Here is a 24,912-nt window from a genome sequence, read left to right as displayed (position 1 = left end):
AATGCTCTTTGGTACTTCCTGACAAGTAGCCACTGTGACTGTGTGTTTCAATGCCTGTAACTTTACTGCCCTCTGTCTAGCCTACTGAAACGTGCAAAGTAATCATGCGATGACAATTATGATAATTTTTTACATTTTTAAAAAACTTAGCAGCCATCAAATAAAACTGTCAAAGCCAGGCTTCTTATTGAATAGATGTATTTGTGTTTCAATAAAACAATAACTATTCAAAACATTTTTCTGAATGTATTGTCTTCACATAATATGTTTGACAGTGTATCAGGCAGGGTTTATCGATTGAAAATCCTCGATAGGTAATTTCATCTGTTCTACTGCGCATGCCTATCGCAAATGACTGTAGAAACCGGATGTGTGTTTCCATGGGCACATCCATTTGTTTAGCTACCTCGCTGATCTGTTATGAAACTACTGGAAATCAGTTGGGGCAAAGCTCTTGGCTTCTTCGCTGTTCTGCTCGCTGTCATTGCAGCTTTTTTACAACATCTAGAAAACTGCGAACAGACGATATACACCAGGTGAGAGGCAGATGCTAACTAGCTAACGTTAGCTAGCTACTCGAACTAACTTACACCGACAGATTGGTGACAATTTACCATGTCAGTCTGCGATCATGTTTGGGAATTCTAACATGTACTACTAAACAGTATCTAGCTACTGGTACAAGCTACTGGTACAAGCTACTGGTACAAGCTACTGGTACAAGCTACTGGTACAAGCTACTGGTACAAGCTACTGGTACAAGCTACTGGTACAAGCTACTGGTACAAGCTACTGGTACAAGCTACTGGTACTAGCTAGTAGCCTACTGGTCTGTTTTACAGCTAGTTGTAATGCTGTTTGATTGCCTTTGAGGGAGGCTTGCAAGAAAGTTGTTCCTAGGCCGTCATTGTAAATAAGAATTTGTTTTTAACTGACGTGCCTAGTTAAATAAAGTTCAAATAAAAAAGGTTAATTGCCTTATTTGGCTTGCTAGTTAGTTGTAGGGCGTTGACAGTTGTAGGGCGTGACACACACCTGTGTTGGAATAAAACTGCTGTATCATGCTGCTTCTGTCTAATATAGCGATCAAACCATTAGGTCTCTCCTCAGTGGTGAAGCACTGTCTTGTTTTGTCCTTCAGGATGACACACGACCTGAAAACACTGGCAGAGAACTTCAGACAGAAGAATAAAAGTTGTTTTATCCTGGGTGCCTCTGGCGAGACCGGCAAGGAGTTACTGAAAGAGATTGTGGAGAGGAAGCTTTTCTCGAAGATCACTCTCATCGGAAGGAGGCAGCTCACATTTGAAGACAAAGCGTTTGAGAACCTGGTAGGTGTGCGACTTGTCTTATTGTCAATGTATTATTGCCCTTTCAAGAAAAGCTGGTTTCCCAAAAGCATCTTAAGGGTAAGTTCATCGTTAGAACCATAGGACCCTATGGTTCTAAGATGAATTGAGCATTTAGATGCTTTTGGGACACCGGGCTCTGCTCTATTTGGCAAAGTAACACATATGAGTAGGGTGTTAAGGGAAAAAAATAGCTTTGGTTCTGGTGTTATACTTTGTATTCTATGTCACAGAGAAGCTTGTCCGGAATACAGAACACTTTATTTCATGAGGAAAGGATTTACCATTGCTGAGATATCTAATTTTCAAGTTAACGGGAAAGGTCAATCAATGTTCATTGCTAGTCAATAATGGCACCAAATCACCTGTTTTTATATTTAGCACGTTTTTTAAGATGTTACTCCTTAGTCCGAGGACATTATGTGTTCTGTTTAAAGGACGAATTGGCTCTGGAAACCAAAACAACCCAATACTCCATCTAAACGTGAATCGATTCTCAGTTGCGATACAGTTCTAAAAATATAAATCCCTCTACTTTCATATCACATCAAAATAATTTCACAAATGCTAAATACACATCTACTGTACAGTTTTAACACAGTTGCAGCCGACAGTATTTGTCAGTGACAACACGTTTGTGTCGTCCGTTTACACACGGGATCAGGGACGCAGATGGCTAATTAGCACTGTTTTCCGTAAACAGGCGCTGTAACGTGAAAATATGGCCGTGTGGGAACCCTAACCCTATAAAGGTGTGTTTCAATTTAACTTTTTTATTTATTTTTGTATAATTTCTCACAGATATGAAAGATAAGGTCCTTATGCTTCCAAAACTGTACCACAAGCAATTCATGTTAATATTCAGGCCGAGCGTTGCAGCTCTTAACAAAACTCCCCCCTAAAGGAGATGCCTTCGTCCAATGACACTTTTTTAAATCTAATGTAATGGAACTTGAGAGTCATGATCAAGGGCTAAGGCTGATGTAGAACAGAGATTTTTTAAATGAAAGTACAAATTCTTAAATTAAAGTGCTGTACATAATTACAGTAATTTAAGCCCAATAATTGAAGGTAGGGTGGTCATATCATTAACAAATATTAATGCTTTATGAAAAACTAAGATATTAACCATTTATAAAATTACAATACTACTTTATGCAAATTAAATACTTAAGAGACACGCACAGCCTAACGCAGACACGCACTTCTCAGCATCCCCATACAATCACACAACACACACACACCACATCAAGCACAGTCTAACACAGATACACACAGCCTAGCATAGATGCACACTTCTCACTAAGTCTGAGCTATAACACAGAAGGCTACTGGTTAAATAAGATAGCTTACTTCTAAGGTACGCCTACCATTGAGTTGGGTTACATTGTTTTTGTGTTAATGAGTTGCTCTGGTGATGGGAGGATATACTGCAGTAAATAATTAGCCTAGGCACAGAAGAGACGGAGTGCGCTGCTTGGACCAATCCCTGACAACCCATACATCAAAACGTAGCTGTGAAGCTTTACTTTGAACTGCAGCCTGCTATATATATTTTTTTAGTGTCTTTGAAATCATCTGACAACAGAAGCGAAGGAAAAACGTTATATTTCAGTCAAAAGACGTCCCATGACCATGAAACACCCTCAGGACTTTCCCATACTTATCGGCAATACAATGTCACATCGATCTTACTCTGATAGGTTGAGGAATACCCATCGCAAAGAGCAAGTAAAAACACACGTTCGCGGGTTTCACAAAAAGTTCTGTCCCACAGACTTGGAACGTTCGTTGCATGGCACTTGCTTTACGTATGGGCTCATATCGCGTAAATATCATAACCTACAGTATTGGGATCTTTAGACATGGGGAAACAACTGCCACATTTGATGTTTTCAAATCATTTTCACATGTTCTCATATAGCATCCAATGTTTGTCGCGTCACCGTACACCCTACCATGAGCTTTGAATAAAGTACATTCAATACCATTAAATGTGTGCAGACTACAACAAAGCCAACAAGAAGCCTACATCCCATTTATTCCATTCTAAAGATTGGCCTCGTATTGTTCTCTGTCCTCTTTCAGGTGCAGGAGGTGGTGGACTTTGAGAAACTGGATGACTATGCTGCAGTATTCCAAGGGCATGATGTTGGCTACTGCTGCCTGGGAACGACCAAAGCCAAAGCAGGGGCTGTGAGTTCACGGTCACTGATTATATAGAGATCCCTGTGTATACTGTATCTGGATGAGTACTCATATGAATATGATAACTCCTAACAACTATACAGAGCTGAACATGTACCATGTACATGAACCATGTAACATGTACCATGTCGACACCTGCCATTTTAGATTTTTCTGAAATCATTTTTGTTTTGAGAAAAAGATGAGATGAGCATTCGATTAGCAACGTTATTTTATTGAAATATAATTTATTGCATCCAAATTGGCCATTTTAATTTCTAGGAATCATATAATATTCAATAAATATTGTACCTAACATCCGATTTGGACCAAACTTTTTTCTCTCACAATGATTTATCCAATGGTCAAAAGCTACACACGGACACCCCACGCCAATCCCATCCCAACGACAAGTATAGAAATGTCCCTTTTTCAAAAGACCCCGTCTTTCAAAGATAATTTTAAAAAATCCAAATAGGTTCACAGATCTTCATTGTAAAGGGTTTAAACACTGTTTCCCATGCTTGTTCATTAATTGTTCATGGCTCATTGAACATGTACCTGTGGACCGGTCGTTAAGACACTAACAGCTTACAGATGGTAGGCAATTAAGGTCACAGTTATGAAAACTTAGGACCCTAAAGAGGGCTACCTACTGACTCTGAAAAACACCAAAAGAAAGATGCCCAGTGTCCCTGATCATCTGCATGAACGTGCCTTAGGCATGCTGCAAGGAGGCATGAGGACTGCAGATGTGGCCAGGGCAATAAATTGCCATGTCCACACTGTGAGACGCCTAAGACAGCGCTACAGAGAGACAGGATGGACAGCTGATTATCCTCGCAGTGACAGACCATGTGTAACAACACCTGCACAGGATTGGTACATCCAAACATCACACCTGCGGGACAGGTACAGGATGGCACCAACAGCTGCCAGAGTTACTCTAGGAACGCACAATCCCTCTATCAGTGCTCAGACTGTTCGCAATAGGCTGAGAGAGGCTGGACTGAGGGCTTCTAGGCCTGTTGTAAGGCAGGTCCTCACCAGACATCACCGGCAACAACGTTGCCTATGGACACAAACCCACCGTCGCTGGACCAGACAGGACTGGCAAAAAGTGCTCTTCACTGACGAGTCGCGGTTTTGTCTCATCAGGGGTGATGGTTGGATTCACGTTTATCGTCGAAGGAATGAGCGTTACACCGAGGCCTGTACTCTGGAGCGGGATCGATTTGGAGGTGGAGGGTCCGTCATGGTCTGGGGCGGTGTGTCACAGCATCATCGGACTGAGCTTGTTGTCATTGCAGGCAATCTCAATGCTGTGCGTTACAGGGAAGACATTCTCCTCCCTCATGTGGTACTCTTCCTGCAGGCTAGTCCTGACATGACCCTCCAGCGTGACAATGCCACCCGCCATTCTGCTCGTTCTGTGTGTGATTTCCTGCAAGACAGAGCCCGGATCTCAATCCCATTGAGCACATCTGGGACCTGTTGGATTGGAGGGTGAGGGCTAGGGACATTCCCCACCAGAAATGTCCGGGAACTTGCAGGTGCCTTTGTGGAAGAGTGGGGTAACATCTCACAGCAAGAACTGGCAAATCTGGTGCAGCCCATGAGGAGGAGATGCACTGCAGTACTTAAGGCAGCTGGTGGCCACACCAGATACTAACTATTACTTCTGATTTTGACCCCCCCCCTGTGTTCAGGGACACATTATTTAATTTATGTTAGTCACATGTCTGTGGAACTTGTTCAGTTTGTCTCAGTTGTTGAATCTTGTTACGTTCATACAGATATTTACACATGTTAAGTTTGCTGAAAATAAATGCAGTTGACAGTGAGGGCATTTCTTTTTTTGCTGAGTTTAGTATCAGTTCTCTGTGTCTGACAAGTAGTATGTTTATTGTTTCTTCATCCTATACAGTGTATTCCCCGTGAATTTGGTAATGTCCCCCCCCCCCCAATGTTAAAGGGACAGTTCACCCAAATTGTCTGTCATTACCTACTCCATAAAAAGCTTACAGGGTAAGGCAGTGTTTCCTGTCCTCGGGACCCCAAGGGGTGTACGTTTTGGTTTTTGCCCTAACACTAAACAGCTGATTTAAAATGATCAAAGATGATAGTTGATTATTTGAATCCGCTGTGTAGTGCCAGGGCAAAAACCAAAACGTGCAATACCTTGGGGTTCCGAAGGCCTAGTTTAAGAAGCCCTGGGGTATGAAAAACCAAAATCCAATTTTGTAATTTGGGTAAACTATCCCTTTAACATTGAGACATTGAGGGGGGGTGAACTATTAATCACCTAATAGCAGGAACAGCACCATCGAGTGGTCAGAACCTGGTAATATCAGGATGTAGGATGGGACATAAATCTATCAATTTCAATTACAAATTTCTCAGAACAGGGAAAGAAAATCACAACTAAAATTCACTGAGAATACATTACATAGAATGAAGAAACAATACTCAGAGCCGCAGCTCAATACTACTTCTCAGACTTACAGAACTGATACTTTATAGTCGTTATTGGGATTGGTGTGGGTGGTCCGTTGGTGGCTTTTGACTATTTCTTTAGGTTCCTCATGTCTTACTCATTGTGAGATACTATATTTATTGACTATTATATGAATCCCATAAATTCAAATGGCCAATTCGGGTGCAATCAATCAGCTTAATGTCTCAGAGATCAAAATAATGATGCAGAAATTCTTATCTTATGTTTCTATCTACATGAATGATTTCAGAACAATATGAGATGGTGGGTGTCATGGCTTGCTGAGATTACATTGAACGACCCACCAGACACAACCTGCTTGGATCATGTCGTGGTAAAAGGCAGAATTAATGTACACACATTTTCTCTTTATCTTTCTGTCATTGTAGGATGGATTCATCCGTGTTGACCATGACTATGTCCTGAAGTCAGCGGAGCTCGCCAAGGCAGGAGGCTGCTCACACTTCAACCTAGAGTCTTCTAAAGGGGCTGACAAAACCAGTGGTTTTCTCTATCTCAAAGTGAAGGTAATATACCAAATGTTCACCAGAGTAAAGTCACCTCAATTATAGCCTTTGATAATAAATGCAAATGTTTGCCTCTCCAGGGACAAGTGGAGGCAGACATTGAACCGTTGGGCTTCGAGAGGTTCTCCGTCTATCGCCCTGCGTAAGTCTCGTTTGCATTAGTCATGTGTAAAAAATAAAATAAAAAAATTAAATGTTCCTATGGAGCAATGACTCACTTGTTCATTACCTTATCAGTCATGGCAAAACAAATAGTGACCATAGGTAAATATCTCACACCCATGTCACGATTAGCAATATACACATTTCTCCAGTGATCAGTGTTGCGTTTCATTGCATAAATACACTGAGATGTTTTGATTCTGTGTTTATTGCAGTAACTTATTTAAATCGTAACAACTCACAACTGAATTCTTCCTCTTTTTATTTTTTTCCTCCCAGGGTGCTGATGGTTGACAGGCAGGAGAGCCGGCCTACTGAGTGGTTTTTCAGGAAGGTCCTGGGCCCTATTTCCTCCATGTTTCCCACGGCAATGTCCATCCCCATCCAATCAGTGACCAGGGCCATGGTGGCCAACACACTGATTCCTGCAGGGGACAAAGTGGAGATCCTGGAGAATAAAGCCATCTATGACTTGGGGAAGGCCCCAGAGAAATGAGGGAGAGGGATGGTGTCTCTCAATAGCTTAATTTCATCATATCCTTTCCTCCCAATAAATCACTGATGTGTTTGTACCACCACTGGTCTGTCTGGACATGACATGTGAGAGCAATGTGAAGGGAAACCCTATCCAGTCCTTTCATCTGTCAGTGGTAATGAGGGAAAGGTGTTGAGGAAGTTTGAGTATTGGGAACTCAGCCAGAGACTGGTGGTGAAGTGTGTTGTGCTACTGCCATTTAATGTGATGGTGCGTTTTCTTCATGACAATCTATTTTCTACTAACACTTTCCTTTGAAAACACAAAGGAGGGTCAACAATAAGTGTAAAGGTGAATTTCTAGAGCAATGCAGACTCTCTCCAAGCACATGGTCAAGCGTTCAAAGCTTCATTGGCTTCAACTCGAGGTTCCTTGCAACCATGATGGAGTCAACACGGTAGCTAGCTCTCAAGTCCTCTAAAAAACATACTTCTCTGCTTGAGCAGGTGTTGTTGAGTGTCTGGATTTCTCTGGGAATGAGTCCAAAGGGGAATATTTCCTTATGAAAAGTGCCATTAAAGCGCTTCAAGGGTAATGCAAATGAGATATCATTGGGAAATGATGTAATTATGAATACTGAAATCTGCCTTCTCTGTAGTCTTTGTATCCCAAGTGCTTTTTCTGAGTGCAGACTATTTTTGTGGTCAACAAGGTGTTTGCTGAAGAGGAAACCGACTGGCAGAAAGGCTAGAATCGGTTTAATATTTTAGGTGAAGAGGGAAATGTATTTGACTGGTTCTTCTGGGTCCATTACCTCAACGGTTTAGTTAGTAGAAGCTCTTCCATCCAGCCTACAACGTTCATGCTGTTTTATATAAGACCACATCCGTACGCACTTTGAAAAATGATGCACTTACTTGAAGCAAAAGTTTATTTTCCACAATACTGAACCATTGTAGAGGGATATAAGGCAATATATCTGATGTATTTTATTGTCTTTGGTTTACTTTTTTTCCCCTTCTGAGCAATGTTTAAGATGTAATTGAATCAGGGGTTATGTTATTCATACTCTTATTGACTTGGCTTTTTAATTGTGGTGTTATGTAAATCCTATTAACTGAATTAAATAGTAATATATGCAAGAACACTATAGTTGAGTTACAGTAATAGGCAATGAAGAAATGCCTGAGAATGGAATTGTAAATACAAGTGTATTGAATTACTTTGTAAATTGAATGGTAACATTTATTAAAGGCATTAAGTTACAAAGCATTAACAAGCATTATTTGAAACATGGTCCGAGAGAAAGAAATGGCCATGGCCCATATCTCATTGGAGAGAGAGAAAGAAAGAGTGTAGGTATCTCACCAGTGCAGGTCAGGAATGTATGAGAAAGAGACCATCAAGGACCCTTTTATAAGTATCTGAGTTTGCATTCCAAATCTGAGTTGTTGACAAATAGTATTACTGTACATCAGATATCAGACCTACAATTTCTAAAACAAGAGGAAATTCTTGTATACAGTCAATAAAGAGTCACTTTGGGGGCTGCCCTACACAATCCTCTCTTGAACACATCTGATTCTGCATCAGACAGAAGTGTTCAAAACTGGATGGCCAGCACTATAGTCACTGTTGACAATCTTCAGACCAGCAGTTCATGGTCCATGCGTTATCACTTCAGGAGTGTCCTTTTGGTGGGTGGCATTGTCTTCTTTAGACAGGCAAGCTAGAAAGGAGTGCTCCGTTCTACTTTTGTAAGAGCAAACACATAACAGATTAATCCTGATAATCTGATTGGATTGGCCAATAGCAACTTCCGATGTGCTTTTATCAAATCTGTCAGATGAATATAAAATATATAATAGATCACTATCATAAAGAGTATTTTTTTTAAATAAAACTCAAACTCTCCTCCCTTTGAGAGAAAATAGATTTGCCTTGAAAATGGCAACAGAAATAAACAAGAACAATTCTTGAAGTTAAAACTACTTTCAAGCAAATGAAAATATAAATCTAACACGTTTTGTGAGTTTGGTTGTGAGTTTGAATCTCATCACGAACAACTTTAGCATTTTAGCTAACTATCAACTTTTCAACTACTTACTACTTTTTAGATAATTTGCAACTACTTAGCATGTTAGCTAACCCTTTAACCTAACCTTAACCCTTTTAGCTAACCCTTCCCCTAACCTTAACCCTTTAACCTAACCCCTAGCCTAGCTAACGTTAGCCAGCTAGCTAATGTTAGCATTAGACATCTAGCTAACAATAGCCACAAATAAATATAATTTATAACAGCTAATGTTAGCATTAGACATCTAGCTAACATTAGCCACAAATAAATATAATTTATAACATAGTGTATGTTTTGCGAATTTGTAACATATTGTATATTTAGCAACTTTGTAACATATCATACAAATATCATACGACATGGATGATGGACATCCGCAAATTAATACACAATACGAAATGTAACATATCATACTAAATGGAGTGTCTCCGATTTACATAAAGAGTAATAAGACCAGGTTGTTGCTTTGTTCAGCACTTGTTACCCGTGTAAATTGTCGATGTCCAACAAGGTAAGAATTATGCTCCAAGTTCATTACACTCATTCAACAGGTATGAGGCTAGTAGACCAGTCCAACAGAAATACTCAAGTACGCATCTCCCTGCCCAAAGTGATAGCACCGAGTAGTATTAACTTGAGCAATGAGACCAGATGGTGTGCCCAGGTTAGCCTCCTCAAGCATGGTGTAGACAGATCCTCTCCTAGGGGATTAATCATAAAATGAGTGAGTCCAGTGGCTTCAATTCAAGGAAACCTGCCACAAGCCATCTGGTTGCTATGGATTCACCCAGGATGAAGGAACATTTTGTAACTATAAGCTTTCAGGAAGAGAAACATCATTTGGCAGTGGTGGTTCAGCTCCTAGAGCAGGGATCATCTATTAGATTCAGATGTTTTCTTGAGTGGATGATGGGGGGGGGGGGGGGGGGCTAGGACTTAATTAAGCAATAAGGCCTGAGGGTGTGTGGTACTGTTACCATGCATTGGGAAAGTATTCAGACCCCCTCACGTTTTCCACATTTTGTTACATTACAGCCTTATTCTAAAATGGATTAACCCCCCCCCCCCCAAAAAAAACAAATAACCCTCATCAATCTACACACAGTACTTCATAATGACAAACTAAAAACAGTTTTTTATACATTTTAGCAAATGTATTCAAAATAGAAAATGGAAATATCACATTTACATAAGGATTCAGACCCTTTACTCAGTACTTTGTTGAAGCACCTTTGGCAGGGATTACAGCCTCGGGTTCTCTTGGGTATGATCCTACAAGTTTGTCACACCTGTATTTGGGCAGTTTCTCTCATTCTTCTCTGCAGATCATCTCAAGCTATGTCAGGTTGGATGGGGAGCGTTGCTGCACAGCTATTTTCAGGTCTCTCTAGAGATGTTCGATCAGATTCAAGTCCGGGCTCTCGCTGGGCCATTCAAGGACATTCAGAGGCTTGTCCCAAAGCCACTCCTGCATTGTCTTGTCTGTGTGCTTAGGGTCGTTGTCTTGTTGGAAGGTGAACCTTGGAAGGTGACACTTGGCATTCAGGCCAAAGAGTTCAATCTTGGTTTCATCAGATCAGAGAATCTTGTTTCTCATGGTCTGAAAGTCCTTTAGGTGCCTTTTTGGAAAACTCCAAGCGGGCTGTCGTGTGCCTTTTACTGAGGAGTGGCTTCCGTCTTGCCACTATACCATAAAGGCCTGATTAGTGGAGTGCTGCAGAGATGGTTGTCCTTCTGGAAGGTTTTCCCATCTCCACAGAGGAACTCTGGAGCTCTGTCAGAGTGACCATCGGGTTCTTGGCCAAGGCCATGACCAAGGCCCTTCTCCCCAGATTGCTCAGTTTGGCCGGGTGGCCTCCTCTAGGAAGAGTCTTGGTGGTTCCAAACTTCTTCCATTTAAGAATGATGGAGGCCACTGTGTTCTTACAGACCTTCAATGCTACAGACATTTTTGGGTACCCTTCCCCAAATCTGTGCCTCGAGACAAGGAGAGCCCACAATCCTGTCTCGGGACTCTACTGACAATTCCTTCGACCTCATGGCTTGGTTTTTGCTCTCAGGTCCAATCACAATTGAATTTACCACAGGTTTACCACAGGTGGACTCCAATCAAGTTGTAGGAACATCTCAAGGATGGTCAATGGAAACAGGATGCACCTGAGCTCAATTTCGAGTTTCATAGCAAAGTGTCTGAATACTTGTGTAAATAAGGTATTTCTGTTTTTAATTCTGAATAAATGTGCACAAATGTCTAAAAACATGTTTTCGCTTTGTCATTATAGGGTATTGTGTGTAGATTGATGAGGACAAACATGTATTTAATCCATTTTACAATAAGCCTTTAACATTACACAATTTGAAAAGGTGAAGGGGTCTGAATACTTTCTGAATGCACTGTATATGGCCAGGATATGATGGCTAAGGGCTGTTCTTATGCACAACGCAAAGGTGGAGTGCCTGGATACAGCCCTTAGACATGGTATATTGGCCATATACCACAACCCCCCAAGGTGCCTTATTGCTATTATAAACTGGATACCAACGTAATTAGAGCAGTAAAAATACCTGTGGTATACAGTCTGATATACCATGGCTGTCAGCCAATCAGCATTCAGGGCTCGAACCACCCAGTTTATAATTTCAAATAATTTGTAGACTCCAAATTGACTGTAAGAAGCCCAAACAGATATGATGTTTGACTAAAACATAATAATTTCAAAGCTAGCTGACATTAGCATATGATCACGTGTCTCTATTATGCATGGGAATACTTTGGAACAGATTTCTTAAATTAAAATCACTTGGAGCTCATTTCCTGGTGTTTTTACACTTTTATGTTCAAAGAAAAAAAAGCCTGACCAATCTGAAGATGAGAAGTAAGGCCCACATGGTTTCAACCATGCCTTCAGAAGCACTAATCCCCCAACAACCACATACCCCCCCAGTGGTAACACTTCTCAGAGTGCAACTGCCCGCACCAGAATGACATTTTAGTCATTTATCCAGAACTTACAGTTAGTGCTTTCATCTTAAGATAGCTAGGCGGGATCACCACACATCACAGGCATAGTAAGTAGCCTAGTGATTAGAGCGTTGGGCCAGTAACTGAAAGGTGGCTGGATAGAATCCCCGAACTGACAAGGTAAAAATCTGTCGTTCTTCTCCTGAACAAGGCAGTTAATCCACTGTTCCCCGGGCACCGAAGATGTGGATGTCTATTATGGCGTCGATTACGGAGTCACTTTAAAACAATGCCACTTTATATAATGTTTACATACCCTACATTACTCATCTCATATGTATATACTGTACTCTATACTATCTACTGCATCTTGCCTATGCCGCATCTTGCCAATAAATATCTATATATTTACGTGTACATATTCTTATTCTTTCCTTTACACTTGTGTATAAACTAGTTGTTGTAAAGTTGTTAGATTACTTGTTAGATATTACTGCACGGTCGGAACTAGATGCACAAGCATTTCACTACATTTGCGTTAACATCTGCTAACCAGCTGTATGTGACCAATAAAATTTGATTTGATTTGATTTGGCAGCCCATCGCACCTTTCTATCAGCAAAGTCAGTGCTGGTATGGGGGGGAGGGGGAGTCAAGTGCAAGTGTTGGTTCAGGACAATTTATCTTCGAGGTGAAGAAGGGGATTATTTAAGATACTCTGAAGAGCTAGGGTTTAAGGTGTTTTCGGGAAGATGGGCAGGGACTCTGCTGTCTGTCGTAGCTTCAGGGGGAAGCTGGTTCCATCATTGGGGTACCAGGACAGAGAAGAGCTTGGACTGGGCTGAGCGTTAGCTACCCTCCCTCCAGACCCTCCCGAGACAGAGGTTACCCCAGCTGCGGTGCCTGTACCATGGGCACCAATGAACCCTGATGAAGGCCACCCTGGAAGGCATAGTGAGGGTGCTGCTATACCACTCCCAGAGTAATCAGACCTCACCCTGGTAACTATTGCTGGGACTGACCTGGAAGGGAACCCTGAAGAAAATGATGAAAATAGTGATGAATAAATAGTGTGTTGTGATGACCATGAGCCCTTTGAAGCCAGACGTGACACAAGCATCTCAGGATTTGTCCACAGCAGATACGACCCAGTCTGACCAAACTACCGAGGACCCTGGCAAGAGGTACACTAACGGTTTACTGTGTTAAAAGTTCTACCTCACCCTGCATTTAATGTTTTACTGTGTTTTCAGGTCCAAATTTTCCATCAAAATGGATCCTCTATCAGTCCAAGGGATACAGGTAATGGTGGTGATAAAATACCAGTGGTGAAATTAACTTAAAATTAAGTCGGTCAATTCCTAATGTTAGAGGAGGTTAGACTTTATTGCTCATTATGCATTTTTTTCCAGGTTTCAACCGCTCCTGATATGACTGGCGCCCTGCAATGGTCTGACTTTGACTACATGGTTAAATCCTGAGACCTTGGGAAATCTTTGATTTCAGGGATTAGAAATGCAAAAAAATAAATAAGTGATGTGATCTGAGTAAATACAACATTTATACACTAATTTTAGATGGTCCCATTTATTTTTCTCATTATAGTGGCTTCATCAAAATGTGACAAGTCAAAGATTGTCTTATGAGTTGGTGACCTCAAGTGGTGAATATATGGAAATACACTTTCGAACCAGTCAGACCCAACCTAACAGGACAGAGTGCAGTAATACTGAACTCTTCAGGAAAGGAGCCCAGTGAACTGCTCTTCCACTGCACACTGCTGGTATGGTTGGAGCTGATCTCATGATCACCATCTACATGGCCCCATATTTGAAGCAGGTTTATATGGTTGATTTGCTTATGTTTTATTTTTAATCTATATAGTTATTGTCAGGCATGACTGTCAAAATGGTTCTGGTTGAGTCGGCCTATTGTTATATTTGTAAATTACAAAAATTGTGCGACAACTACAACCACTGTAGTTGAATGCATTCACGTTCACGACGCAAGATGGCAACAAAGTCATTTTGCAAAGTTCAAACACATTTAAATTAGTGACGTCTTACTTGCGCCGGAAGTATAATTCTTAAATGCTGATGTGTTACCTTCATTGAGATCTCGTTACAGTTGAACTTCAAGCCTGTGTTTGGTATAACAGTCCATCCAAATTGCTCAATACTGTACAAGTCGATGTCAAAAAAGGACCTACTTCGCGTACGTGAAAAAAGCAGCAGCACAGGGTTGAGGAACTAATGGCGGTAGGGGGATCTTTGATCTGCTTATGTTTCATGTTGGGCAGACAAGCTGACCGCATAGGATAACGAGTCTCCTATGCTTTATAACACCACATTAACTAATTCACCTTCAGTTATGTGTACCTATCGACTAATTCATTTATTAGAATGGTGAACGAATGTGTATCAAAGCCAATTAATTACTTTGAGCCAACGTTAGTTAACAAACCCTACACAGCCTGTCTCCATATTGATGCTAGTAGGTTAATTGCTGGTAAGCTATCTTACTTCTGAAGTCCATGCAATGTTGACTACACTAACAGCCCACCTTTTATAATGCACACAGCCCAAAGGTAAGGTCGGAACTAAAGGCAAGAAGCAAATCTACGAGGAGAATGAGGCGACACTCAAGTTCTACACCAGAGTAATCTTGGGAGCCAACGTAAGACACCATCTTCCTTTTCAATGTTACTTTTTGAATGGAAATTGGGACTAGTACAACACCTGACACTTGTTTCTCTCCTAGGCGATATACACTGCGTTAAACCTCTTGGTCTTCTATAGCTCTTCAACGTTTTGGACATGGGTGAGTGAGTTCACTCTGTATGTTATTGACATCCTCTACTGTTGAGTAGTAAAACTGAAACGGGGCCGATTGGGGATTACTAACGCTCTACTTTATTCTTTCCTCTTCTTGGTTTCTCCCCCGCTCTCATTCCCCCTGTCTCTCTCTTCTTCCTTCCTCCATCTCCTTCTCCCACCCATGTAGTTTGCGCTGGTGTTTGCCCTGGCAGTGTGTGTGGGCAGTTACCGCGCCATGTCTGCCATGGCCCAAGCAGTGTTTGGTGAGGATGGGAGTCTGCTCGACGGTGGAATAGATCTGAACATGGAGCAGGGGATGGCAGAGTGAGTGCTCACACTGCAGGCGTCTGTTTGTTTCCGTGAACATGAGTGTGCGAACATACAGTGTGTGTGTGTGAGAGCGAATTGGTGAGTATTACAGCATGTTCAACATGCATGTAACAATGGTGCCCTTATCTCCCTTCAGAGGTAGATCTCTCAAAGCTATAGTGTGGTGCATTATGATGGATTCTTTGTCATTATAGGCATCTGAAGGATGTTATCCTGCTAACTGCTATATTACAAGTGCTCAGCACCATCTCCTCCTGCTTCTGGTACCTTTGGCTGCTGGTAAGAGTTTATCCCATACTTGTTGTACGCTCTCTCTTTGGTTGTTTATTTTCCCTTTCTCATGGCCCTCGTTGATCTTTTAATCTCTGTGTGTGTGTGTGTGTGTGTGTCAGGCCCCGGCCCGAGCAATGTTCCTGCTGTGGGTGAACTTCCTCGGCCCCTGGTTTTCGGCCGAGACCCCTGGTGCAGCCCCAGAGGAGGTGAATGAGAAGAAGCAGAGACGACAGGAGCGCAGACAGATGAAGAGATTCTAACTTGGCAGACTGCCGTAGTATTTCTATACACAGGATGAATCTAAGTACAGCCAGGAACTCTACAGTTAAGTTATTCAGGAGGAACTTTTGATGTGTACACAAAGACATCCAGGTATGGATAAAGAATTCAACTGAACCCTGTGGGTTATCTGGTTTTCCTCTCTCCCTATCCCTCCATCCTTCCAATTCTTCCTCTCCCCTCTATCATGATCCTTTTTCTTCACATCTGGAGAGGAAATCGTCCTTGTTGGGCTGAAGATCTCGTCACCAGTACATGTTGTCATATACCTTGGCCTGTAATTTGTTTACATCCAAATGTTCATAATCTAGGTCTATGTATCACACCAATTTCATCTGCACTAGTGAAAAGGATGTGGTGATCTTACCCTATGGCAGACCTTTTATTTTAGACTATGCTCATCAGATCACACGCTCATGCCCAATTCCAAATAGACCACTAGCCACTACCATCTAGGTGCTAATCTAGACCAAGGGGTATTATTATTACCTAAATTTCACAGATATTTATTTCAGATCTACATGCGGTGCATAGGGTTAGGTGCTGGTTTGGAATTGGGCATATGTGATGAAGGTCAAAATTAAATCTGATTGTGCTTTGTCTGCAATGCACAGTTTAAAGGCAATGTTCTCGCGGAGACTACATTCACTGTTAATATGCTGCATATGTTGGCTCAATCGGAAAGGACTTTTACACTGAACAAATATAACAACGCAACATGTAAAGTGTTGGTCCCATGTTTCATGAGGTGAAATAAAAGATCCCAGAAATGTTCCATATGCACAAAAAGCTTATTTCTCTTAAATGTTGTGCACAAATTTGTTTACATCCCTATCAGTCAACATTTGCTTATATAATCAATCCACCTGACAGGTGTGGCATATCAAGAAGCTGATTGAACAGCAGGATCATTACCCCGGTGCACCTTGTGCTGGGGACAATAAAAGGCCACTCTAAAATGTGTAGTTTTGTCACAGATGTCTCAAGTTTTGAGGGAGCATGCAATTGGCATGCTGACTGCAGGAATGTCCACCAGAATTGAATGTTAATTTCTCTACCATAAGAGGCCTCCATAATTTTTGAGAATTTGGCAGTACGTCCAACTGGCCTCACAACCGCAGACCACGTGTATGGCTTCATGTGGGTGGGTGAGTGATTTGATGATGTTAACGTTGTGAACAGAGTGCCCCATGGTGGGGTTATGGTATGGGCAGGCATAAGCTCCGGACAAACACAATTGCATTTTATCAAGGGCAATTGGAATGCATAGAGATACCGTAACAAGATCCTGAGGCCCATTGTCATGCCATTCATCCACTGCCGTCACCTCATGTTTCAGCATGATAATGCACGGCCCCATGTTGCAAGGATCTGTACACAATTTCTGGAAGCTGAAAATGTCCCCGTTCTCCCATGGCCTGCATACTCACCAGACATGTCACCCGTTGAGCATGTCTGGGATGCTCTGGATCGACGTGTACGATGGCGTGTCCCAGGTTACACCAATATCTAGCAACTTCGCACAGCCATTACAGAGGAGTGGGACAACATTCCACAGGCTACAATCAACAGCCTGATCAACTCTATGCGAAGATGTGCCGCGCTGCATGAGGCAAATGGTGGCCACACTAGATACTGACTGGTTTTCTGATCCACTCCCCTACATTTTTATTTTAAGGCATCTGGGGCCAACAGATGCATATCTGTATTCCCAGGTCTTGTGAAATCCTAAGATTGGGGGCCTAATGAATTTATTTCAGTTGACTGATTTCCTTATATGAACTGTAACTCAGTAAAATCTTGAAATGGTGGCATGTTGCGTTTATATTTTTGTTCAGTATAAATGACACATTGTCTAAATCCGCTATCAGGTTGTATCGGCCCTAATCATTGTTATCGCTCCAATCCTTCACAATGCTTAAAAATGATTTGATTACAAACAATAACAATCGTGTACATACTTTTTAAAAACATTTCAAGTGCATTTCTTCACAGCATAAATAAGCAATAGGAAATGTAGTGCCTTCAGAAAGTATTCAGACCCTTTGACTTTTTCCACATTTTTGTTGATACAGCCTGAATTTAAAATCGATTTAAATAGAGATTTTGTCACTGGCCTACACATGATACCACACAATGTCAACATGGAATTAAGTTAATTATTCAACCCCTCTTATGCCAAGCCCAAATAATTCTGTGCTTTAACAAATCACATAAGTTGCATGGACTCATTCTGTGGGCAATAATAGTGTTTAACATGATTTTAGAAAGACTACCTTGCATCTCTGTACCCCACATATACAATTATCTGTAAGGTCCCTCAGTCAAGCAGTGATTTTCAAACACTGATTCAACCACAAAGACCAGGGAGGTTTTCCAATGCCTCGCAAAGAAGGGCGGCTATTTGTAGATGGGCAAATGTTTACAACATTGTAGTTACTCCACAATACTAACCGAATTGACAGTTAAAAGGAAGCCTGTACAGAATAAAACATATTCTAAAACATGTTTGCAACAAGGCACTAAAATAATAATGCAAACAATGTGGCAGAGCAATTTATTTTGTCCGAAATGTGTTGTGTTTGGGAATGAAATGTAGCTAAGCAAAGTCCTAGAGGACAACCTGGTTCAGTCTGCTTTCCACCAGACACTGTTAGATGAATTCACCTTTCAGCAGGATAATAATCTGAAACGCAAGGCCAAATATACACTGGAGTTGCTTAACAAGAAGACCGTGAATGTTCCTGAGTGGCCGAGTTAGTTTGGACTTAAATCTACTTGAACATCTATGGCAGTACCTGAAAATGGTTGTAGAATGTCTAGCAATAATCAACAAAAATTTGACAGAGCTTTAAGAATTAAAAATAATAATAATGGTGGGCAAACGTTGCACGATCCAGGTGTGGAAAGCTCTTAGAGACTTACCCAGAAATACTCACGGCTGTAATCTCTCCCAAAGGTGCTTCTACGAAGTATTGACCCAGGGGTATGAATATTTAATTTTCAATGCATTTGCAAAAATGTCTAAACCTGCTTTCACTTTGTCATTATGGGGTCAAAAGGTACAGTGCCTTGCGAAAGTATTCGGCCCCCTTGAACTTTGCGAACTTTTGCCACATTTCAGGCTTCAAACGTAAAGATATAAAACTGTATTTTTTTGTGAAGAATCAACAACAAGTGGGACACAATCATGAAGTGGAACGACATTTATTGGATATTTTAAACTTTTTTAACAAACCAAAAACTGAAATTGGGCGTGCAAAATGATTCAGCCCCCTTAAGTTAATACTTTGTAGCGCCACCTTTTGCTGCGATTACAGCTGTAAGTCGCTTGGGGTATGTCTCTATCAGTTTTGCACATCGAGAGACTGAAATTTTTTCCCATTCCTCCTTGCAAAACAGCTCGAGCTCAGTGAGGTTGGATGGAGAGCATTTGTGAACAGCAGTTTTCAGTTCTTTCCACAGATTCTCGATTGGATTCAGGTCTGGACTTTGACTTGGCTATTCTAACACCTGGATATGTTTATTTTTGAACCATTCCATTGTAGATTTTGCTTTATGTTTTGGATCATTGTCTTGTTGGAAGACAAATCTCCGTCCCAGTCTCAGGTCTTTTGCAGACTCCATCAGGTTTTCTTCCAGAATGGTCCTGTATTTGGCTCCATCCATCTTCCCATCAATTTTAACCATCTTCCCTGTCCCTGCTGAAGAAAAGCAGGCCCAAACCATGATGCTGCCACCACCATGTTTGACAGTGGGGACTGTGTGTTCAGGGTGATGAGCTGTGTTGCTTTTACGCCAAACATAACGTTTTGCATTGTTGCCAAAAAGTTCAATTTTGGTTTCATCTGACCAGAGCACCTTCTTCCACATGTTTGGTGTGTCTCCCAGGTGGCTTGTGGCAAACTTTAAACAACACTTTTTATGGATATCTTTAAGAAATGGCTTTCTTCTTGCCACTCTTCCATAAAGGCCAGATTTGTGCAATATACGACTGATTGTTGTCCTATGGACAGAGTCTCCCACCTCAGCTGTAGATCTCTGCAGTTCATCCAGAGTGATCATGGGCCTCTTGGCTGCATCTCTGATCAGTCTTCTCCTTGTATGAGCTGAAAGTTTAGAGGGACGGCTAGGTCTTGGTAGATTTGCAGTGGTCTGATACTCCTTCCATTTCAATATTATCGCTTGCACAGTGCTCCTTGGGATGTTTAAAGCTTGGGAAATCTTTTTGTATCCAAATCCGGCTTTAAACTTCTTCACAACAGTATCTCGGACCTGCCTGGTGTGTTCCTTGTTCTTCATGATGCTCTCTGCGCTTTTAACGGACCTCTGAGACCATCACAGTGCAGGTGCATTTATACGGACACTTTATACGGAGACACACAGGTGGATTGTATTTATCATCATTAGTCATTTAGGTCAACATTGGATCATTCAGAGATCCTCACTGAACTTCTGGAGAGAGTTTGCTGCACTGAGAGTAAAGGGGCTGAATAATTTTGCACGCCCAATTTTTCAGTTTTTGATTTGTTAAAAAAGTTTGAAATATCCAATAAATGTCATTCCACTTCATGATTGTGTCCGACATGTTGTTGATTCTTCACAAAAAAATACAGTTTTATATCTTTGTTTGAAGCCTGAAATGTGGCAAAAGGTCGCAAAGTTCAAGGGGGCCGAATCCTTTCGCAAGGCACTGTATATGTGTACAGTAGATGGATGAGAGGGATTAAATAGATTTTGTTCCATTTTGAATTCCGGCTGTAACACAAAATGTGGAATAAGTCAAGGGGTATGAATACTTTCTGAAGGCACTTTAGTATACCTTTTGATGTGTAGCCATCAAAATGCAGATATTATAACTGTCGTCTCAGATCCTCAAAGGGGCGTGATGGAGGGTAGATTGTAGAAAACAGCTTCCTGTAGCTAATGCTTCCCCAGTGAGTGAGTGAGTGAGTTATTGCCTGAGTCATTGATGAGCATAGACAAGGTGCTAGGAATGGGACAATGACCTATGACTGCTGTCCTTGCTTTGCCAAAATCATGTTTGAATAATACACAAATGAGATGGAAGTATATATTGATGCACTGGTAGTTAGTTGGCAGCAACTTGTGTGATTCAATATGCCTATACAATGGAAGCATGTCAAAGCAGGGGTAACATGGTGGTTGATCTCTTCAGAAATGTCTGCCTTTTTATAATCAGCCAACACAGTACCAGTCAAAAGTTTGGACACGCGTAGTACCAGCCCAAAATTTGGACACGCCTACTCATTCCAGGGTTTTTATTTTTACTGTTTTCTACATTGTAGAATAATAGCGAAGACAAACTATGAAATACACATGGAATCATGTATTAACCCAAAAAGTGTTAAACATATGAACATATTTTATATTCTTCAAAGTAGCCACCCTCTGCCTTGACAGCTTTGTACATGTTGGCATTCTCTCAACCAGCTTCACGAGGAACGCTTTTCCAACCGTCTTGAAGGAGTTCCCACATATGTTGAGCACTTGTTGGCTGCTTTTCCTTCACTCTGTGGGCCAACTCATCCCAAACCATCTCAATTGGGTTGAGGTCGGGTGATTGTGGAGGCCAGGTTATCTGACCCGTCTAATGTCCATTGCTCTTGTTTCTTGGCCTAAGCAAGTCTCTTCTTATAATTGGTGTCCCTTTAGTAGTGGTTTCTTTGCAGCAATTGGACCATGAAGGCCTGATTTTACGCAGTCTTTTCTGAACAGTTGATGTTGATGTGTCTGTTAATTGAACACGGTGAAGCTTTTTTGGGGGTTGTAATCTGAGGTTAACTCTAATGAGCTTATCCTCTGCAGCAGAGGTAACTGGGTCTTCCTTCCTGTCCTGTGGCGGTCCTCATGAGAGCCAGTTTCATCATAGCGCTTGATGGTTTTTGCGACTGCACTTGAAGAAACTTTGAACGTTCTTGAAATGTTCTGTGTTGACTGACCTTCATGTCTTAAAGTAATGATGGACTGTCATTTCTCTTTGCTTATTTGAGCTGTTCTTGCCATAATATGGACTTGGTATTTTACCAAATAGGGCTATCTGCTGTATATCCCCCCCTACCTTGTCACAACACAACTGATTGGCTCAAACACATTAAGAAGGAAAGAAATTCCACAAATGAAAATAACACCTGTTAATTGAAATGCATTCCAGGTGACTACCTCATGAAGCTGGTTGAGAGAATGCCAAGAGTGTGCAAAGCTGTCATCAAGGTAAAGGGTGGCTACTGTGAAGAATCTCAAATATAAAATATATTTTGATTTAACACTCTTTTTTTTTTTGGTTACTACATGATTCCACGTGTGTTATTTAACAGTTTTGATATATTCACTTATTCTACAATGGATATATACAGAAAAACCCTGGAATGAGTAGGTGTCAACTTTTGGCTGGTACTGTATGTAAGCCTAGATACTATTGCTACAAAGTCTTAATGTACATATTATTAAATTGATTTCAGTATATAAACAATAACCTGTCATTTTATGTCATTTGTTTTTTCACAACGATTTAACAAGTATATTGTTTGTGTTTTCAATAAATGTATATTAAAATAACCTTTTCATGATTTCAAATCAAACTTATTGTAAAACTTTAACGTTCAAGTTTTAATATTCGGGGGACTTTTATGGTCACGTGACCTTAAAGGCAGTTATACATCCATTTTCGGACTCTTAAATGAATGATGTGTACCTATTGATTTTTGAAGAATGTAGAATGTAACTTCTAAATGCCTCGTGAACTTAGTTCAACTGCTGTGTCACATTCGAACCCAAAATATAACTTTGTTTTACTCCAATGTTTGTAAACAAACACTATATAGCCTCAAAGCATGGTTAAAACTATAATTTTGATATCATGAATGCTAAGTCCTTGCATCCATAGCTCTGTCTATGAATTTGAGAGTGGCTACATTTCTCCAGGCCCATCCCTCAGCTTTTTACCGAAGCAGGTGGGTTGCCCTCTTATTGTTTCAATGGCAGATTGCCGCTTTAATGGAGCTTGCTTCACAATGCTTCCAATTCAAAAAGAGATTGTAAACATTTTTGCACAATCCCTGTATTTCTATTTCTATGGACCTCTTCCTCTGTTCAGAGTTTGAACAGGAATCTGGTCTGAAACACACTTAACGCCACTTTGATACTGAAGTAGCAGGTTAGGAGACTGAACAGGGTTAGGGTTTGCGAAAAGGATATCCTAACCTGCTAAGAAAATTACTTTGAAAACCATGTAACGGGTGAAAATGTATTGGTTGCAGGTTTTTGGGCTACTTCTAAATCGCACCAGGGCTGTCATGGCATTTTTCTTAAAAAATGTATATTTCACTGTGACCTGCTGCTGCTGACTATCAGATAGTGTGGCAGCCTGTTGCTGCTTGAGTGGTGGGGAGGGCCGGAGGGGTGTGTGTATGAGCCTGAGGCTGCAGCTGAGTCACTTGAGGGAGAGGAGACAGTCATGACAACTTTTTACCAGTTGTAGGTAGGCTATTTAGATTTGTCATTATGGAAAAATATATTTCCAACCCTCTTTCCATAAAACATATTAATGCGCTAGAACTGATGCGCATCAAGAAATAAGGTGACAATGCACAGGGAAAGGACTAGGCGTAGAGCGCCTTATACGAATCCTCACTTCTTTGGTCTGGAGCGCGGGTGGAAATTGTAAATGGAAGTTATGGAACTCCCTTGTGTGCTTCTGATATGGGGAAAAGGCTACAATGAAACTGACATTGAATGTGGAGAGTGATACATCCAGGGGTGCAAATTTCACTAGGGATGGGGCCACATTCTGAAATGGCGTTTTTGTCCCTCCCAGTTTTATCATTGGAATGTGATACAAAACAAGGCAAAGGTGTGCTTTAGGGCCATTGTGAACGCCTCCGAGCAGTCTGACGTGTTTATCCGACTGGATAAAATATGTATGTGTATATATATATGTCCCCCCCCACTTCTAAAACCAAAGTTGCGCCCCTGGATACATCTGTTGGCCATTAAGTAACCTATTAATTTCTATGGAGGCTACTGTAGCCTACCATTTGATACAATACATTTGTTGTAGAGTTGTGTTACTATACAATTATTAATGGCCATGTTTAGTTAATGAAATTGGAAGTTATCAATTGTGATCATGGTCACAGTTCTATCGCATTTGCATCAGCTGTTGTTAGAATGCATTACATTGAAGGTAACAGTTAGTCAGATTAGGCTACAGGTAAAAAAAATAATAATAACCCTGACTGTTGATGATAAGCATAGGCCTAGGTAATATCCATATAATTAATATATTATCTAAATGATTTGTGATTTAAATTACGACCCCATCCTCAGTGGCCTATTCCAGCAGGCTATTGGGCAACATACAGTGGGGCAAAAAAGTATTTAGTCAGCCACCAATTGTGCAAGTTCTCCCACTTAAAAAGATGAGAGAGGCCTGTAATTTTCATCATAGGTACACTTCAACTATGACAGACAAAATGAGAAAAAAATCCAGAAAATCACATTGTAGGATTTTTTATGAATTTATTGGCTAATTATGGTGGAAAATAAGTATTGGTGGAAAATTAGTCTGTACATTTGAATTGAAATTGTTCATTTTACATCGTGCCTAGGCTACTGTAGGCTATCAAGGGCTATAGGCTACCTGGATCTAGCAAACCAAACCATGGCAAAATTGAATTACAACCATAAACCCAGATTGTAGTAGGCCTAGCCTATGCCTATTGAAATGACAAATCAATCTAGCTAATTGGCCATTTATAATGGTTTGTAGTCTTAACATCAGCCATACAATAATGGCACAATGGCCAGAAAATAGCATAACATTCTTTTGAAGATTATCCGAGTGTTTCTTGCACAGAGAGCTCGAGATCCTTTGTCCAACTTTCATCCCTCAAACTCTCCTGTTGGATATAGCTATAGTTATGCACATGCGCATAAGGGATTTATTTACAATTAAA

General features: G+C 40.9%; 2 protein-coding genes across 3 annotated transcripts; both read left to right on the top strand.

Annotated features, from left to right (window-relative positions):
- Positions 1 to 328: 328 nt before the first annotated feature.
- Positions 329 to 8,469, top strand: LOC109884883 (oxidoreductase HTATIP2). The gene is made up of 6 exons (XM_020476785.2): positions 329 to 536; positions 1,142 to 1,331; positions 3,438 to 3,545; positions 6,423 to 6,560; positions 6,641 to 6,702; positions 7,002 to 8,469. The coding sequence occupies exons 1-6, from the start codon at positions 421 to 423 to the stop codon at positions 7,216 to 7,218; spliced, it is 831 nt and encodes a 276-aa protein (XP_020332374.1). The 5' UTR covers positions 329 to 420; the 3' UTR covers positions 7,219 to 8,469.
- Positions 8,470 to 14,309: 5,840 nt separating this feature from the next.
- On the top strand, positions 14,310 to 16,709 carry LOC109872687 (transmembrane protein 208-like). 2 transcript variants are annotated; one of them, XM_020464004.2, is made up of 6 exons: positions 14,310 to 14,494; positions 14,817 to 14,912; positions 14,997 to 15,056; positions 15,240 to 15,376; positions 15,577 to 15,661; positions 15,775 to 16,709. In XM_020464004.2, exons 1-6 carry the CDS (start codon positions 14,489 to 14,491, stop codon positions 15,913 to 15,915), a joined length of 525 nt encoding a protein of 174 aa, XP_020319593.1. In that variant the 5' UTR covers positions 14,310 to 14,488; the 3' UTR covers positions 15,916 to 16,709. The 2 variants fall into 2 exon arrangements, with proteins under 2 accessions (XP_020319593.1, XP_020319589.1); XM_020464000.2 differs by having other exon boundaries at positions 14,325 to 14,450.
- The last annotated feature ends 8,203 nt before the right edge of the window (positions 16,710 to 24,912 follow it).

Source organism: Oncorhynchus kisutch, linkage group LG3, assembly GCF_002021735.2.
Source record: "Oncorhynchus kisutch isolate 150728-3 linkage group LG3, Okis_V2, whole genome shotgun sequence".
In the NCBI taxonomy this organism is placed as follows: domain Eukaryota; kingdom Metazoa; phylum Chordata; class Actinopteri; order Salmoniformes; family Salmonidae; genus Oncorhynchus; species Oncorhynchus kisutch.
The sequence above is the reverse complement of the archived record's forward strand: the minus strand, read 5'-3'. Positions and strand labels throughout refer to the sequence as shown.

Excerpts from the sequence above, each read along its gene's own strand:
- LOC109872687 (XM_020464000.2), top strand. The coding sequence starts at position 14,427 with ATGTCAAAAAAGGACCTACTTCGC. Across the intron at positions 14,913-14,996 it reads GAGTAATCTTGGGAGCCAAC|GCGATATACACTGCGTTAAA; the intron begins GTAAGACACCAT and ends TTTCTCTCCTAG. Across the intron at positions 15,662-15,774 it reads TCTGGTACCTTTGGCTGCTG|GCCCCGGCCCGAGCAATGTT; the intron begins GTAAGAGTTTAT and ends TGTGTGTGTCAG.
- LOC109884883 (XM_020476785.2), top strand. The coding sequence starts at position 421 with ATGAAACTACTGGAAATCAGTTGGGGCAAAGCTCTTGGCTTCTTCGCT. Across the intron at positions 1,332-3,437 it reads ACAAAGCGTTTGAGAACCTG|GTGCAGGAGGTGGTGGACTT; the intron begins GTAGGTGTGCGA and ends GTCCTCTTTCAG. Across the intron at positions 3,546-6,422 it reads CCAAAGCCAAAGCAGGGGCT|GATGGATTCATCCGTGTTGA; the intron begins GTGAGTTCACGG and ends CTGTCATTGTAG.